This window comes from Neopelma chrysocephalum, unplaced genomic scaffold (genome assembly GCF_003984885.1).
Source record: "Neopelma chrysocephalum unplaced genomic scaffold, ASM398488v2 Primary Assembly neopelma1_70, whole genome shotgun sequence".
Classification (NCBI taxonomy): domain Eukaryota; kingdom Metazoa; phylum Chordata; class Aves; order Passeriformes; family Pipridae; genus Neopelma; species Neopelma chrysocephalum.
This window is the reverse complement of record NW_020897730.1, coordinates 7,517,350-7,533,009: the sequence shown is the minus strand read 5'-3', so window position 1 is coordinate 7,533,009 and position 15,660 is coordinate 7,517,350. Positions and strand designations below refer to the sequence as shown.

At 39.0% G+C, this 15,660-nt stretch overlaps 1 protein-coding gene across 1 annotated transcript in view; it reads left to right on the top strand.

Annotated features, from left to right (window-relative positions):
• The window catches only part of CLSTN2 (calsyntenin 2), a 200,297-nt gene extending 186,269 nt beyond the window's left edge, over positions 1-14,028 (top strand). Inside the window, exons 10-16 of the mRNA XM_027685989.1 lie at positions 2,793-2,941; positions 4,291-4,514; positions 6,197-6,367; positions 7,258-7,403; positions 8,305-8,428; positions 9,970-10,154; positions 10,801-14,028. Of these exons, the coding sequence (XP_027541790.1) occupies positions 2,793-2,941; positions 4,291-4,514; positions 6,197-6,367; positions 7,258-7,403; positions 8,305-8,428; positions 9,970-10,154; positions 10,801-11,010 (1,209 nt within the window). The 3' untranslated portion in view covers positions 11,011-14,028. The remainder of the gene's footprint in view (positions 1-2,792; positions 2,942-4,290; positions 4,515-6,196; positions 6,368-7,257; positions 7,404-8,304; positions 8,429-9,969; positions 10,155-10,800) is intronic.
• The last annotated feature ends 1,632 nt before the right edge of the window (positions 14,029-15,660 follow it).

The window sequence follows — 15,660 nt, the reverse complement described above, 5'->3', positions numbered from 1 at the left end:
ACTCTATTCTCTGGATATATATGTAGGATCTTGGCTGTAACTTCTGTAATGCTCACATGAGCTGCGTTTTACTGACACCATTATTAGGTGACCAGTGTTCTTGTGCTTATTGTGCAAATGCACTGTAAAGCTATTTCCTAGCACACAGATACCACCTTCCAAAGGATCTGAGCTTCAAATTCCAAACTGGGAAGTTACTTTGGCTGCAGGCTCTGCATCCTGTGAAACAGCACAATGTGGTTTCAGTGTGGTGTTTTTCAGCTGGGAGGAAGATGGTGCTGTAACACTTGATGCAGAGGATGCAGTGGGAGTGCCATGTACTACATTTTATTAGCTAAAGCTCTCATTGTACGAGATAGGAGGCTGACCTGAAATACACTCCAGTGTCTGTCTGGATGATGGGTTGCAGTGTGTAGTATAGCTGATATGTTTTCTGAAAAGAAGGGTAAAAATGCAAATTGAAAGTGCAAAGGGAAGGAGGAGTTTTGCTGGCTCTAACTTTTATATATGAGCAAAACACCCCAAAGAATTGCTGTTTTATCATCCTACCAAGGACATCATTAAGAATTTCACATTGCTACTTCTCACAGCAACACAACACAGGGATAGGTAAAACCTATTTTTAAAAGGCAATGCGTACAAGGAGCAGGTAGGGATTCCTGGAAGCCAAGAGTATATGCCCAACAGTAAGTTCTTTGCTGGTTTTTTTTACATGAATTAAAGCAATGTACACTTGGTCCATGGTGCTTGAAAGCATAGTAAGTCTTCCACTATTGCATTCTGCAGCTTGACAATATTTGAGTCTTGTAGTTTCATGGGCTTGGAAAAATCCCTGTTCTATCACCCACTGCTGCTCCAGCATGGGGGATTGGCTTCCTTGCAGTACAGCAGTGGTGTGGGGAAATGGAAGACGAGGGCTTGTTTTCTGCCTTTTCTTCCTTTTGCAAACCTTCAAAACATTTTCATTTTCTGAAATAGAGATGAGGCACATTGGGTTTTTTAAAGTTACTGATTTGCTTTTACTACCTCAGCAAGCTCAACAGCAGGAGGCAAACATGAAAGGAGCAGTCAGAGATAGAATGTGGTAGGGTTTCTTTTGGGGCCTGACAGAAAGAAGCTCAGACGAAAGCAGAGCAGTTTGCCTGACCTTGAACAGAAAATTAGAGAGAAAGGTTTTCTGGTGTCAGAAATAAATGTACCTGATCTCAGACAGGCACGTGTGACAGCTGCACAGGTGATGGGTTCTGTGGGGCTATTTACATGATGCTTTGGAGATTCAGTGTTGGCATAACTGATGTTGGAAGGTGTTTCTGCTGGGCACTTGGGACTCGTGAAGATTCACCCTTTAATCACCTGAGAAAGAGCAATGCAGCTGTAACACAATTTCTGACAAGATAGTCCTGGACATTTTTGGTCCGCAGCCTAATTTTCAGATATCTGTAACAGCTCTCAAAAACACTGTCTAAACTGTTGCTATTTTTAGCCTTTTTTAATGAGAAAGACAAAAATGGCTCAGACTAGGGCTTTCTCCAGTCCTTTTGGCAGCATTCCAGCTGTTCTGTCAGCTAGAGTCTCCTTTTGCTAATTTTATTCTCTACTACTGCTAGCTTACAGAAAGGAAAAAGAAGTGGATGCAGGCTGTGACTCATGTTAGTTCTTCTCTTTGTTAAAAATACCCTTCAGTGTGTTATGACCTTCTTGCACAAGCTTTAAACCCAGTCCTTCATGTTCTGTTCGACAGAGAGCCCTGAGCTTCATTCTGTTCTTCACAGTCTGTTTGATCTTTTGCTTTTTAACCTTTCTTGTTGTAAGGAAGTGGAGGCAGACATTGTATATAATAGAACGTGTTCATATAATCAATATCCAGCTTCAGGAAGGGACTACACGTGAGAACAGGGTGCATTTCTTTGTATTTTGTGCTGACAAGAGTAGGGTACAAAATCAAGGGGATTAAGCTGGGTTTCTCTGCAATGCAGATGATTTGCTGAACCAATTAACAGACAAAAAATGGAATCAGGATTAATTATGATGAAGAGAAAAATCAATTATTTGCCATGTCACAATAGTAGCAAAGTTTCTTGGTCAGCAAGGCTGTTTTGTGTTCAGTGCAATGGACTAGAGAAGGTTCAGGGCTACAAGTGCAGCCATTGACTTTGCAGGGTTTGTTGGCTCAAATGAACAGCTGGCTTTGTGCAAGCAGCAGCTCCATCTTAAATCATGACACCCTTATTGATCATGAGACAGAACTGAGAATCCCCTTTATTGTGTCTGACATTAATGAAGATGTAGGAGGCAAATGTTATAATTGTTTTGTTCATTCATGTTGAAATATATCTCAGAAAGGTAGCCCAGGGTAAAGCCACACAGAAAGCAGCCAAAATATGCTTCGCATGCTAGTCTGGTTCAAGCCAATTTTTTTTATGGGGTATGTGTTTAACCTAAAAAGCTTACATAGTAATAATAATCACAGTGGTAAGTTAAGGTTTTGAACTCTACAGAGTTCAAAAATATACAGTATCAGAAATTGCTGCAGAAATACTACCAGCAAAGTTGATAAGGCTGGGCAAAACACAGGAAATTTGGACTGATTTACTCCAAAATTAATTATAACAGTAGTTCTTCAGATATGAAACTGATACTAGGGAACAACATATGGGTTCAGCCAACAATAGCTACTAAGATTTTTTTTTTCTTAAATCATTAGATTTTAAACTTATGTCTGTCCTTAAAAATGTCTTATTTTGTACTTTATACCTGGTACCTTAAATACTAATTATGTGTATTTCTCCTAGTATCACTTCAACCCTTCCCAGTCAGTCCTTGTCATGGAAGGAGATGACATTGAGAATATAAATCAAGCTCTCCGAAAGGTCTCATACATCAACTCCAGACAGTTCCCTACTGCAGGCATACGGCGTCTCAAAGTCTCATCTAAAGTCCAGTAAGTTATACTTCAGCTGAATTGATTAGATTAGGAACATTTTTTAATGAATTACTTTTTTCTTTGGACATGTAAAAGGAAGAATTTTGGCTAAATTAAATTGCTAAATCTTACTGTTTTGTTATTGAGCATAAAGGATTAATTTAATTTACTTTTATGCCAGTACACATGGTGGTTTTCTTTTGATATTACCCTTTTAAGGAACCTTTCTTGTTAATGTAATGTACTTGCATTCTGTTTATAGTTTGGAACACGTAGTCTGGACTGAACAGTACTTGCATTTATGGTATTTACTTTTCATTTTAAATGTTTATAGTTCCTTCTGAGATATGTAGAGCCCTGACTTTTTAAAGCAGGCCTATTACATCTAACAGAACAGGATTTGTAGCTTTACTTGGAATAGTCTGTCTGTCTGTATCCTCATATGGCTGCTGTCACTGAAATACTGGTGGTGGGTGTTAAACAGGAATCTGTGTCCTTCCATTTTTTTGCCAGAACCTGCTCAATAATGTTTACAGTTCTACATAGCCACAGAGCCACTCCTGGGCTCCCCTGGGGCACGTCTCTGGTACAGAAAGTTGTACAGTGCAGGGAGAGCAGGTCTAGAGTGAAAATAAACATCAGTTCTGTGGACTCTCACCGGCTGTGAGCACAGTTCTCACTAAGTACCAGGTTTAGTCCAGTGCTGTGGGCTGACCAAACAGTTTATAGAGCATTTTCTGAAGCAGTTTCACTGGAATCAGTCCAGTTTGCACACTCCAAGGCTGGCCCAAGCCCTGTGCCAGGATGAAATAAGGTAGAGTTTGTCAGGAGATTCACTTCCAAAGCACAGTGCTGATTCAGATGAAAATGCTGGTACAGGAACCTTTTCTCCCTTGTAAATACTGGAGGGTGCCAGTATTTGCCAGGGGACCAATTTAAATGGATAATTAGGCCCTTTTATTCACATATGACAAGATAACCATATTATATTCATTAGATATCACTTTCAGAATTTAATGTTAGGTTTATTATAGTTGTTATCATCTAATTATTTCTTAACCATTCACTACTGTTGTTAAATGTCAGTTAAACATCAAAATAGTATTCTCATAGTGCCCTTATGAAGGACTGAGCTTGTCTCTACATAATTTCAGTAGTTGTCAAGGTGGGAGGGAACGAGGGGAGCAGAGCTGTTCCTCTCCCTGCTGGCTTGTGGACATGGTGGTACAGGTCCTCGATTGTGGCAGTGTCACAGCGTGGAACAGACTGATCTGAGAGCCACCAGGTGGGGTTTGGGCAGTGCAAGTGCCCCACGTCTCTGATGTGCAATGTTTTACAAGAAGTTAATGAATAATATATTTTTTCAGATGTTTTGGTGAAGATGTCTGCATTAATATCCCAGATATAGATGCCTATGTAATGGTGTTTCAGGCCAATGAGCCCAAGATTACAATAACTGGGATGGATCACTTTGCTAGACCAGCTGCACAGTTTGAAAGTGAAAGAGGTGTTATTTTGTTACCTGACATCAGGATTGTCAGCACAGTCACTAAAATGGAGCATCCCGTGGACTTAAAAGAACACGACAGAGGTTTGTGTCTTTCTTTTAAATGTTATTATTTATTCTGTAACATGAGCCCTCTTATTTTTTAAGGGATAGTGCAAACAAGTCATGCAAAGGAAGTCAGTTCGCCCAGATTAATTTGGGCAATGTTAGGCCACAGTAATGATGTACTGAAAAATTCAATTAAATACATTGAAAAATGTGTTAAATAGTGACAGATCAAAATGTGCTTCAAAAAAACAGATTTTATATTTAGTGTCTTCCCTAGTTCAAAATCTTCTTTTCATATTCTGTTGAATAACTTATTTTCATTTGAATCTCTCTATTTGTAACAGAATTTTGTTAATTGTACTGATAAAGCGAAAAGCAGTAATTGACTGATAGTTGAATTTTTAGTTTGTTCTTATGTTTCAAGCTCTGATACTGACTTGTGGGTGATACTTGAGAAGGTAATCTTGTGCCTCAGTTTCCCAACTGTAAAATGTAAATATAATAATTTTAAAAGATGTTTTTCAATGATGACAATTTATTCTAATGCCTAGCAACGTGTGTATTATTATTCAAGGCTGGGTGAATGTTTAAAAGTGTAAATCAGGTTTAAAATAATTGTCTAGAAAGGAATCTTCCTTTTGAATGCTTGTTTGCAAGGTAAATGAAAGGTCTAGTAATCTGAGGAATCATTCTAAACAGTTTTTGTTGCACTAGACTAAGCAGTAACTAGATGTACAGATCTGGGGAAGATAAAATTGGTGATGATTTACAAGTTTAGGGGCATGGATTCCCTGAAGCCTGAAAATTTGGATTGGGTCTGCATTTTTGTGCAGGGTAGAGCTGTACCTAGAGATCGGATACCCAAATTCACTGTAATAGGAGTAAGGAATCTAGGGCATAAGGCTTTTCTGTCTGTGCCTTCCTTCCCCAAAGGAAGGAAAGGCATCTCTAAAATGAGATGCACAAAATGGACAGTAAGTTCCAAGATTGCAGTGTCTGTGTCTGCAGTGCCCTCAGGGAGCTGCTTAAGGAGTCCTGCCACACACTCTGTGCTAAGTTGATCAGAGAATTTAAATGATAACTTGATACATTTCTCTTTTTCCCGTGACAGAATTATTTTTTTTTTTACTCGTACGTACTGAAGGATAGTCAGTTTATAACTTCATTTCTTTAAGTCACACAACACAGGATCTTGCCATTTATGATAATACCCTGCTCTTGGATAGATGACCACGTCTTTGTAATGCAAATTCTTTATGGTCTGTAGAGTGTCTGAGAGAATCATCCAAGCATAGATATATTTGATGTGTATTTTTCCAGTTTGATTTTCCTTGAGAAAAAAAAATGAATGTGTGGCATCAGCCTGGTATTGATACAGTATTGAAAACCAGAATTTTTTACATGAATTTATTTCCAAGATCAAATTTCAGCGTTCTACTTCCAGTGATGTTCTTGGATGCCTTTCATTACAGAGCAATATATTTTCTGTCTATCTCACTAGGTATTTGTAGGCCTTCATCATCATGGCACCTGAACAGACAAGACATTTCTCTTGATTTGTTTCAAGTATCCTGTATTTAATATCAGCACAAAACAGTTCAGATATCTTTGCAAAAATTGAAAGCCCTGATGCAAAGCACATAAAATGACTGAGCTGTTCTATAATCCTTTATCTTCTTTTCCCTCTTTTTTTCATGGTATGTACCATGGGTTCACAGCTGATAAGCCAGTGATAGTAGAGGAAATGCTCCACAACTTGGATTTCTGTGATGTTTTGGTCATGGGCGCAGAACTAGATCCTGAACAAGAGTGTTTAGAACTCGATCATGTGGAGCTCCAAGGAAAACATCTAGATGCCACAAATTCCACAGCAGGATATTCAATCTACGGTATGTTCATTGAATTTGCTTTCCCTTATCTTGTCACACCAATTATGTTATTAGAATGAAAGCACTAATATATAAGAAATTATACAGAAATCTGTGATTTACTAGCCATAAAAATATTCCAAGAGGGACTGCATCTCAAAAAGCACAGTCACTTCTTGATCTCTGGGTGTGCTGTGTTTATCCTTTGGAACATCTGCATCCCTCTTGCTACTCCCCAAATAAGGAAAATGGCATCACTGCTTTCTTTAATGTGGGGTTCTTGTGGACCATCACAGAATCACAAAATTAACTAGGTTGGAAAAGACCTCTGAGATCATTGAGTCCAACCTTTGACCCAAGACCACCTTGTCTATCAGACCATGGCACTGAGTGCCACATCCAGTCTCTTCTTAAACAGCTCCAGGGATGGTGACTCCACCACCTCCCTTGGGCAGCCCATTCCAATGCCCAACCACTCTCTCTGTAAAGAATTTCTTTCTAATGTCTAACCTAAACCTCCCCTGCTGCAGCTGAAGACTGTGCCCTCTTGCCCTACTGCTGGTTGCCTGGGGGACGTGTGGGCAGGAGGAGATTCCTCCTGTACAGTGCTGGTAACTCACTGGCCATTTTTTTCTTTTTATTAAGTAATTTATTTTGTATCTTTGCTGTTGTATTTGTCCTTCTCCATTATGGATCTACATTCACTTCCAAAGACTCTTCTCACATAGTCTAGGATCAGCCAGAGGCTCTATCAGGGAGTATTTGGCACTCTCTCATTTTCAGACCATTCTGCCAACTTTCATATTTGCTGTGAGCGTTTGGTCTCTCCTCTGTTGCACAGAGCAATGTTACATGGCCTCCCTCCCCTGCTCAATGTTAAATGAGCCTGTCCCTGCTCTGCCCCCCTGCAGGTGTGGATAGCATGTTCAACTACGAGCAGGTTTTGCGGCAGATCCGGTACCGGAACTGGGACACCGCTGCCACCTTCGACAGGAAGTTCAGGGTCAAGTGCTCAGAGCTAAATGGGCGTTACACAAGCAATGAATTCAACTTGGAGGTAAGCAATTATTCAGTCAAGCTTCCTTATCTAGCACTGAGGCTGAGCGCTGGCCTTGGCTTCAGCAGCATGGTGTTTTCTTTAAAATATTTAAAATGATTGACACGTTTGGTAAGTGTAACCAAAAAGAGAAAAAGATGCTAAGTTCCATTCAAATAGGAAGTCAACTTCTGTGGGCATTCCTCACCGTGGGTCTCTATTCTGCTGTGAATTGAGGAGATGACCCTTCTCTCAAACTCTACTAACACAGAGAATTATTCCTGTTACACAGAATGCTTTGGATCCACTCCTTAGACATGATCAGTAACCACAAGAATATTTATATACCTCTATGGAGTCCATGTGTGCTGGTTCTAAGGCCAGTGCAGCACAATGGCTCAGGGACTGAGATTACTGCTGGTTCACCTCTAGCAGGACTGGTGGACCTGTTATAAGGAACTCTCTTATCCAGCATAGAGCCCAGATACCAAGGTACCACAGGAATGGGCAGGGCCTTCTTAGCAATTGGGTCAAAACTTGTTAATTGTTTTTATAAGCAATTATTAACTTAATAATTGTTAATAAATTAAAGGTTTTACGTTATGTTTAGATAACACCTAAAAGCTAATTAGTATAGAGAAAAGAAAAAGTCATTACTTATCCAGACAGGTAAGTCAATAAAGTCCTGTTCTGTGCCACTTCATAGTGAACAGCTAGAAATGTTAGAATACATTGCTCATCATAGAACTTAGAAATATATCAAGCTGTGTATTTTTTTACTGGCATAAAAAGAGTTAATTTGGCCTTTAAGATCTATGTAATACTCTTCCTATCTGCTCATGTAACTTAATATATGGAGCTGGCAGGCTTGGAACATAAAACAGTTTTTAGTATCTAATCCCTTATTTTTCTCTTGTACCAGGTTAATATTCTACACAGCTCCAACTCCAACTTCATGGACCATGTAAATCATGTGATAGTACAACCACAATTTCTCCAATCTGTTCAGCACCCTGAGGGGAGCGTAAGTGCTGTTCACAACTCAGGTATGTGACACCTTTACAGAGACTGCTCATAATGATTCAGGTGTGTCAGTGTTTCCCTTGTGAGCCAGCCTGGGCAACAAACAAAAGCCCTGAGGTCCAGAGTTACAGCTTGTAAAACCTCACAGAGACTGTTGCACAGGTGTGAAAGAAGGTAACATTGAATTCTTTTCTGTCATTAAAACCTGGAATCCTTTTTTAAGGTCTTCATTAATGGTTTTGTACTCTGACCCACACAGTTAAGAAAATGTCTTATTTATGCTCATATTGTCTTTGTTCATCTGTATTTCTATGGTGTATTAATTTCTACCTAAAAGGAATTCTAAACAAACAAAAGGAAGAAACGTTTGTATTATTTTTTAAATATATAATTGCCTCAGTGGCTCTGTTAGCTGCTGTCAAGGCCTCAGCCTGGAGCTCTCTGGAGAGAAGATAGGTTCACCTAGCCATGTGCAGTGGGCATTAACATATATTAAATACAGAATTAAAAATATATTTTATATATGAAATCTGAAACCTTTTCAATAAAGTTAAACACAGGGCAGAGATACTTCTTTAAAGGTTTGATTCTGAAATCCTTTTACCTGAATGATACATATGTAAAGAAGTAAAGCTGATGTAAAGTCTAGGTGGTTATAAGTAATTATATACAAATATGCTTAGAAGATTACTGTATTTTTCTTTACACTTGTACAGACAGTTCTCTAAAATGAAAGAGAATTTTTACTAAATAAACTGTTGCAAACTAGTTCTTTCTTCTTTAATATTGTTCTGATTTCAGACTTTCATTCTTATGGGCAGGGCAAGGTGATAAAATGCATTATAGAACTACTATAGCTCCTGGAACTGCAGTACCTCAGGAACAAGGGTACACAGAAAGTGGCAGCACTTCTCCACTAACCTATTTATGGAGCTGATATATGGTAGTTCAGAGCAATTTCTTCCTGTGGCTAGGTGGAGGCAAAGGCTTCCCAGAGTGCAACCAAACAGAGAGGAACAATGTCTTGAATCCTCAGGAGTCTCCCAGAAAGGCTGTAACACAAGCAAGTATAGTGGCAATGCATTATTTTATTTCTTGGAGAATGAGATTCAAATCACAGGATAAGTGTTTGAAACCTTTGTAAGCTTTGAGATGCACTTCTTCTCTCACATGAGGTTGATGCCTCAGCTGTGATCAGAAGCGGTCAACATGTGAGTAAGAGAAGGGAACCTTATTGCAAAAGCATTTGTTCTCAAACTAATGTGTTCTGCACTGATTAAATACTTGTCTTCTGTAGTAAAGTGGCTTAAAGAACAAATGGTAGGCATGCTCACTTTTTAGCTATGATTTATAATGCTCATTATAAGGTATCTGTAAGCACCATTCCTGTATGCTTTGCCTTAGTAGGTGGGCACTTGTCAACACTTTCAGAAGCCCCAGGCACATGGCAGATGGCTGTCATGATTCTCAGCCCAAGGGACTATGGATTAAAAATTCACAGCATATTGAGTGGGGTTTAGGTGATTTGTTCCACAAATGTAAGTTTTTCCACCTTTTGTTGCAGTTGTTCCAAGTGTGGCCACCATTGTGATCATAATCTGTGTGAGCATCCTCATTTTCGTCATAACCTTGGGCGTGTATCGGATCCGCACAGCTCACCAGCACGGCTCTGCAGACCACGAGGGAAGCAAAGAGAATGAGATGGATTGGGATGATTCTGCTCTGACCATCACTGTCAACCCCATGGAGGTACATACCTGAGGCACAATGTTAGATCATGGCACTGCCAGCAGTCACTGTCTGGGCTGGTAGCTCACTCAGCAGTGAGTTTTAAGCCTCTTTCAGAGAACAGTTGTTCAGGCTTGACAGAACAGTTGTATATGCATTCAGGACCCCACCTCAGTTTTCAGCTCTGCACACTATGATAATATATAATTGAGAACCTAATATTTGTTGTAATATATAATCACTAATTAGGATGGTGAAGAATTCTTGGGTACAACAACACTTCCTCTCCATCCATGTTTGTACCCTAGGTACCCAAGATTATATAGTTTCTTTGGTTTAACCTTTTAATGTAAGCACTAATACACTAAAAGGAGGGGAAATGGTCAGAGTTTAAAGAAACTGACATTGATGGCTTTAATTTTGGCAGCATGACTAACAAAGATATTGGTGGTTGACATTCTATTCCTCTGACATTAGTATTTGAATATTTGCTACCGAATCATACCAGATTTGATGCCTTATAGTCACATAATGGTGGAAATCAGATCTTCCCAGGATGTTAGCATTTCTAAATGTGGACTACATGCTCATATTCTCACAGCCACTGGTTAGCAAGAAAGCACCTTTCTCCTATTGTCTCTCTTTCATTTCTTTAAATGTACTGTAGAAATATGAAAAGCCTCACCAGACAGAAGAGGAGAGTGAGGAAGAAGACATAGAAGATGAAGAGGAAGACACAACCAGTGCTGAATCAGATGAAAGTGAAGAGGAGGAGGAAGAAGAGGAGGAAGAGGAAGTAATTGTCCAAAAGGGAGATAAACAGAATGCCACCAGGCAAGCGCAGCTGGAGTGGGATGATTCAACACTCCCATACTAACAGCCCTGCAGCCATATCACACTTTTGTAACAACCAATACAATGGTTTTTCAGAGTCTATGAATTCATTGACAGGATTTGAACTTCTGCTTGCCTGTTTTGCCTAAAGTGATCTTGTTGTAGTAATTGGTAATGATAGAACAGACCCTTTTCTTACAAAGCCTGGAGAAAACATGGTACAAACCTACTGGCCTACCCAGTAATAATAAAGTAACTAGAACCTGATCTGTTAGCAAACATAGTTCTCATTTCCTATTTCTATACTACAGATATGTGACAAAAGTCCTGTCACTTGACCCATACAGGTTTTTGCCTTTGTTTTTTTTTTTCCACACGAGAGATTTCAGCTTGTTATGAAGAATTGCTTGTATGGGTCTAAATAACAGTTGCCAATTGACTTCACACTCCTACAGGTGTAAAAAATAATCCACCTCCAAATTGGGGCAGGGTTTTAGTGCTACAGGGGACAGAGACTGAATTCCATTTGTTGTCTCATCCTGCCTTCTTGGATTTAACTGTCCCTTACAAGGGAATATCTAGGACCTCACATGGAATGCATGTGTGCCTATGTAGAAGTGGACAGTGTATTTTTTCAGGCATGCTATCAGACCCTCAAGAAGAGGGATTTTTGTCCAACCTACTGACAGAAATTTAAGAGAGTTTAATAAAAACCAGCAAGAAGGGGCTGCTGAAGGTTACAAAAAAAACCCCACAAAGAACCACCCAACTCGTTCTGCATCCACAGATTGAGTAACCCAATCTTATGCAAACTGTAAATTCTAATGGGATTGATTCACTGAAAATCTGTAGAGCTGCTCATTAGTTATGGATTGAGCAATTTGCAGCAAATCGATGCTTTAAACTGTCTGTCCCGTAAAATCATTAGCTTGCTGCAGCATCACACGGAAGTGGTGGAAAATAAGTGACCCCATTACTCCATAGCTATGTATGGCTGGGATTTAAACAATTATTTTAGATGAGGAAAATGTTCCCTTCTGTTTAGTGAATGCCAGCTGGAATTCCTGTCTGACTACAAAACATTATGCCCTATTTCTTCTGTACCCCTGCCCACCTATAGTGGCACAAAAGAAAGGAACAACATACACAACTGTCAGCTCTCTTTTGTGCTCGTAATTCTCCCTTATTTCTTCTTCCTGAAGCCATTTATGTTGAGAAAAGGTTTTATAAAGTAGAACAAGGAAAAATAAAACCTACCTGGAACCAAAATAATTGAAAACAAAAACTAAACTCTTAAGAGGTTGAGAGAGTATTTTAGTTTGTTATGGTAACACAGCATATTTTTCTTAAACACTGTTTAAAAAGTTTAAAAAAAAAAAAAAGCAAAGCTATGTACAATGTGTTAATAAGTCTGTGTGGTGTGGTTTTTGTCCCCTTTCCATAAGTACCTTTACATCTTCAACTGCTCTGCATCCCAAATGCTGCAGCACTTGCTAGGAAAACTACTCTAATGCATAAAAACAAAATGGCATGGAAGAGAATGCTGCTTAGTGGCTTGTCTGTTAGGTTTTTTTTTTTCCCCTAAACACTTCATTTAGAATTTCATCATTGACTTTTGCTTTTGTAATTTGCTGTTTAAAATTAGCTGCTTCCTCTGCTCTTCTCCCCCACAGAAACAAGCAATCTTAACACAACAGGACCTTCCCGAGCACCCCTGAGTGGTAGTTGGTGTTGCAAAGAGTAAATGGAGCAATCTTTGGGATATCCATCCCCCTTAATATTAAATTATCAGCAGCTCCTGAATATCTTGGAATATAGAGAATATATTGTGGGTTTGGGAGTTCTTTTAGTTCCAGTTTCTGCATCTGGTAGTTGAAGGGAAATACTGACAGCAACTAGACCTTGTAGTTTAATAACTAGAAAGTAAATGAAAAGACTCTATGTTAAGTTTAAAATTAGAGATCTTCAATGCTTTTATTTGTTGTGCCAACAATCATGTTGTCACATGACTGTTAAGACTGGCAATACAGGAGTTTTCTTGTGTTAGCAGTCCTGTTTCATTTTTATTCTCTCACATGTATTAAACTTAGAAGAATATTTGCAGAATCAAGCCCACATAAATGCAATTTATCTGCAGAAATGACAATTCTAAAAATGTCCAAAATTCCTGTTTAATAAAAAATTAGTATTAATATTTCTGAATATCCTGAACTAAAATTTTATGTTAGATCATTTCCTAGCATCCTACTACCCTAAATCCTTTCCTTGTGTTAATTTTTGTTAGTGACATGAAGCAGGCTCTTTGTGGTGCTTGTTATCAGTGCATATCAGCAAATCTTTCTGCTCAGAAAAAAATAAATATTTAAAATTAAAAGTAGATATTTAAAAGTGAATTTCAGATTTAAAAATGGATTTAAATTATTTTTAAGTTTCTGTTATTCCTGATTATTATTGTTATTATTGTGGTTTTTTTTAACATGGCAAGCCTTAGGGCAACTTGAAAACAGCAATTTACAACCTTAATGACAGCCTTTAATTCTTTTATGTTTGTGAATTCATCAGTGTGTTTCTCCATCTAATAGATTTTTATCTTTTTGTTACTAGAAGCAAATCTTTTCAGGTTGTACTCATACATTACACAAGAAGCAAAGTATTTTCTCTACTGTAAATAAACCTACATTTTTAAATCTAAGCAAAGTAATAAGGCATGTGTGTTATCACTAAAATTTGGTTTGCAATAAGATATTCAGCAAACTAAAATGTTTCACTGTACTTATTTTAGATTACTCATTGGAGTGCATTATGCAGCTTTTTCATTCAAATAAACAGAAAAATCCTTTTCACAAAATATTAGTGAGAATGAGATACTTGTTCACAAAATAAACCCTAGAATATTTGTATAGCACTGACAGCAATGGATTCCCAAGCCTACTTACTTATAGAAAATCAGAAAAATATCACTTTTTCTAAAACAATTTTAACAATATTTCCTCCCCTCCACGAATTATTTTTTGATGTAAACTACTTGTTAAAAAAAACAAAAACAAACAACAAAAAAACCAGAGGACATACACATATGTGTGCACACATACACACACGTGGGATTTTTTTCCCCTAATCAAAAGCCAAAAGTCTCTCCCTTCCTCTCTAGAAGAAGTGAATGATTGAGGTTGGAAAAGACCTCTAAGATCATTAAGCCCAATCATTAACCTGACACTGCCAAGCCCACCACTAACCCATGTCCCCAAGTACCACATTTGCACATCTTTTAAAGCCCCCCAGGGGTGGTGACTCCACCACTGCCCTGAACAGCCCGTTCCAACGTCTGACAACACTTTCAATGAGGAAATTTTCCCTAATATCCAATCTAAACCTCCCTGGCACAACTTGAGGCTTTTTCCCCTTGTCCTGTGACTTGTTACCTGGGAGAAGAGACCGACCCCCACCTGGCTTTAAACTCCAGTCAGGTGGTTATAGAGAGCAAGAAGGTCCTCCCTGAGCCTCCTTTTCTCCAGGCTAAACATCCCCAGCTCCCTCAGCTGCTCCTCATCAGACTTGTGCTCCAGACCCTTCGCCAGCTCCATTGCCTTCTGTGGGCTCACTCCAGCACCTCAGTGTCACGAGGTACATATTTTTACAGTAGCAATAAACAAGTGTATCCAAAGAAAACATTTCTGAAGAGGTACCCATAATACAGGAATCCATGACAGCACAGGTCTAAAATGACATCACATCAGTGATGCCTTTAAATCTTTAAAATTCTAATTTAAGGCTGGGAAAAGCTGCAAAACCTACAAATGCAAATTCCAGATGGTGATATACGATGTTATCTGAATTAATATAACTGCCTAAGTGGCCATTTGTGATTAATAACTCTCATTTTTTTTTTTCACTTCTACTCCCTCTATGGGTGTTTTATCTTTGCAAGTAAACCTTAAAATGCACAGTTGTCGAGGTTAATCTTAGTATTTACTGCAGTGGCTGACATCAGTTCAAATCAGAAATAGACATGTAGGGTTCTTGACATGTTTAGTACTAATTAATAGCAACAGTTTATTTTAATTAGTACTGTTCATTCAAACAGGTAATAATATCCTGTAGTGGTGGCATGACTGCTTTTTACCTGGTGGTGATCTCCCTTGCCAAGGGCTAATGGGAAGGAGCAGGTAGTTTCCATTTCTGGTATGTTGTGGTGCTGAGCTTGCTGAGCACCTGTGCACCATCCTTACTTCATTCTGGAAGAAAATAAGATTTAGAAAGGATCAGAGGGTTATAAATTTCCTCCTGTGGGGATGAAATCCACTGTCTCCATTGCAGGAGCTGTCCCTGCCTGACCTTAAACTGAAAATAATGGCATTGGAGATCATTAGCCCCAGGTGAAGGACTGGTCAGAGGGTAATGCAGCAGCAGCCCTTAGTTCTCGTTGGCAAAGCCTTTTGAGCCCTGCACCTATTTTGTGTCTCAGCTGTCTCTTTCCCTGACCTGTAGCCTCAGAGGCAGCTTTAATTTTTTACCTGGTAGGGATCCCAGCACTTTGGAAACAACACTTCCTCCTCTGAAAGTTTTGGTGCCAGCACACACAGCACTCCAACTCCAACCCTCCAGGCTTAGCAGAACAGGGGAATGGAAGACTGTACTGGAGTGACAGCAGGTAAAGGTCCGGTGGGACTGAGCTGCTCCTGGCATCCTGGAA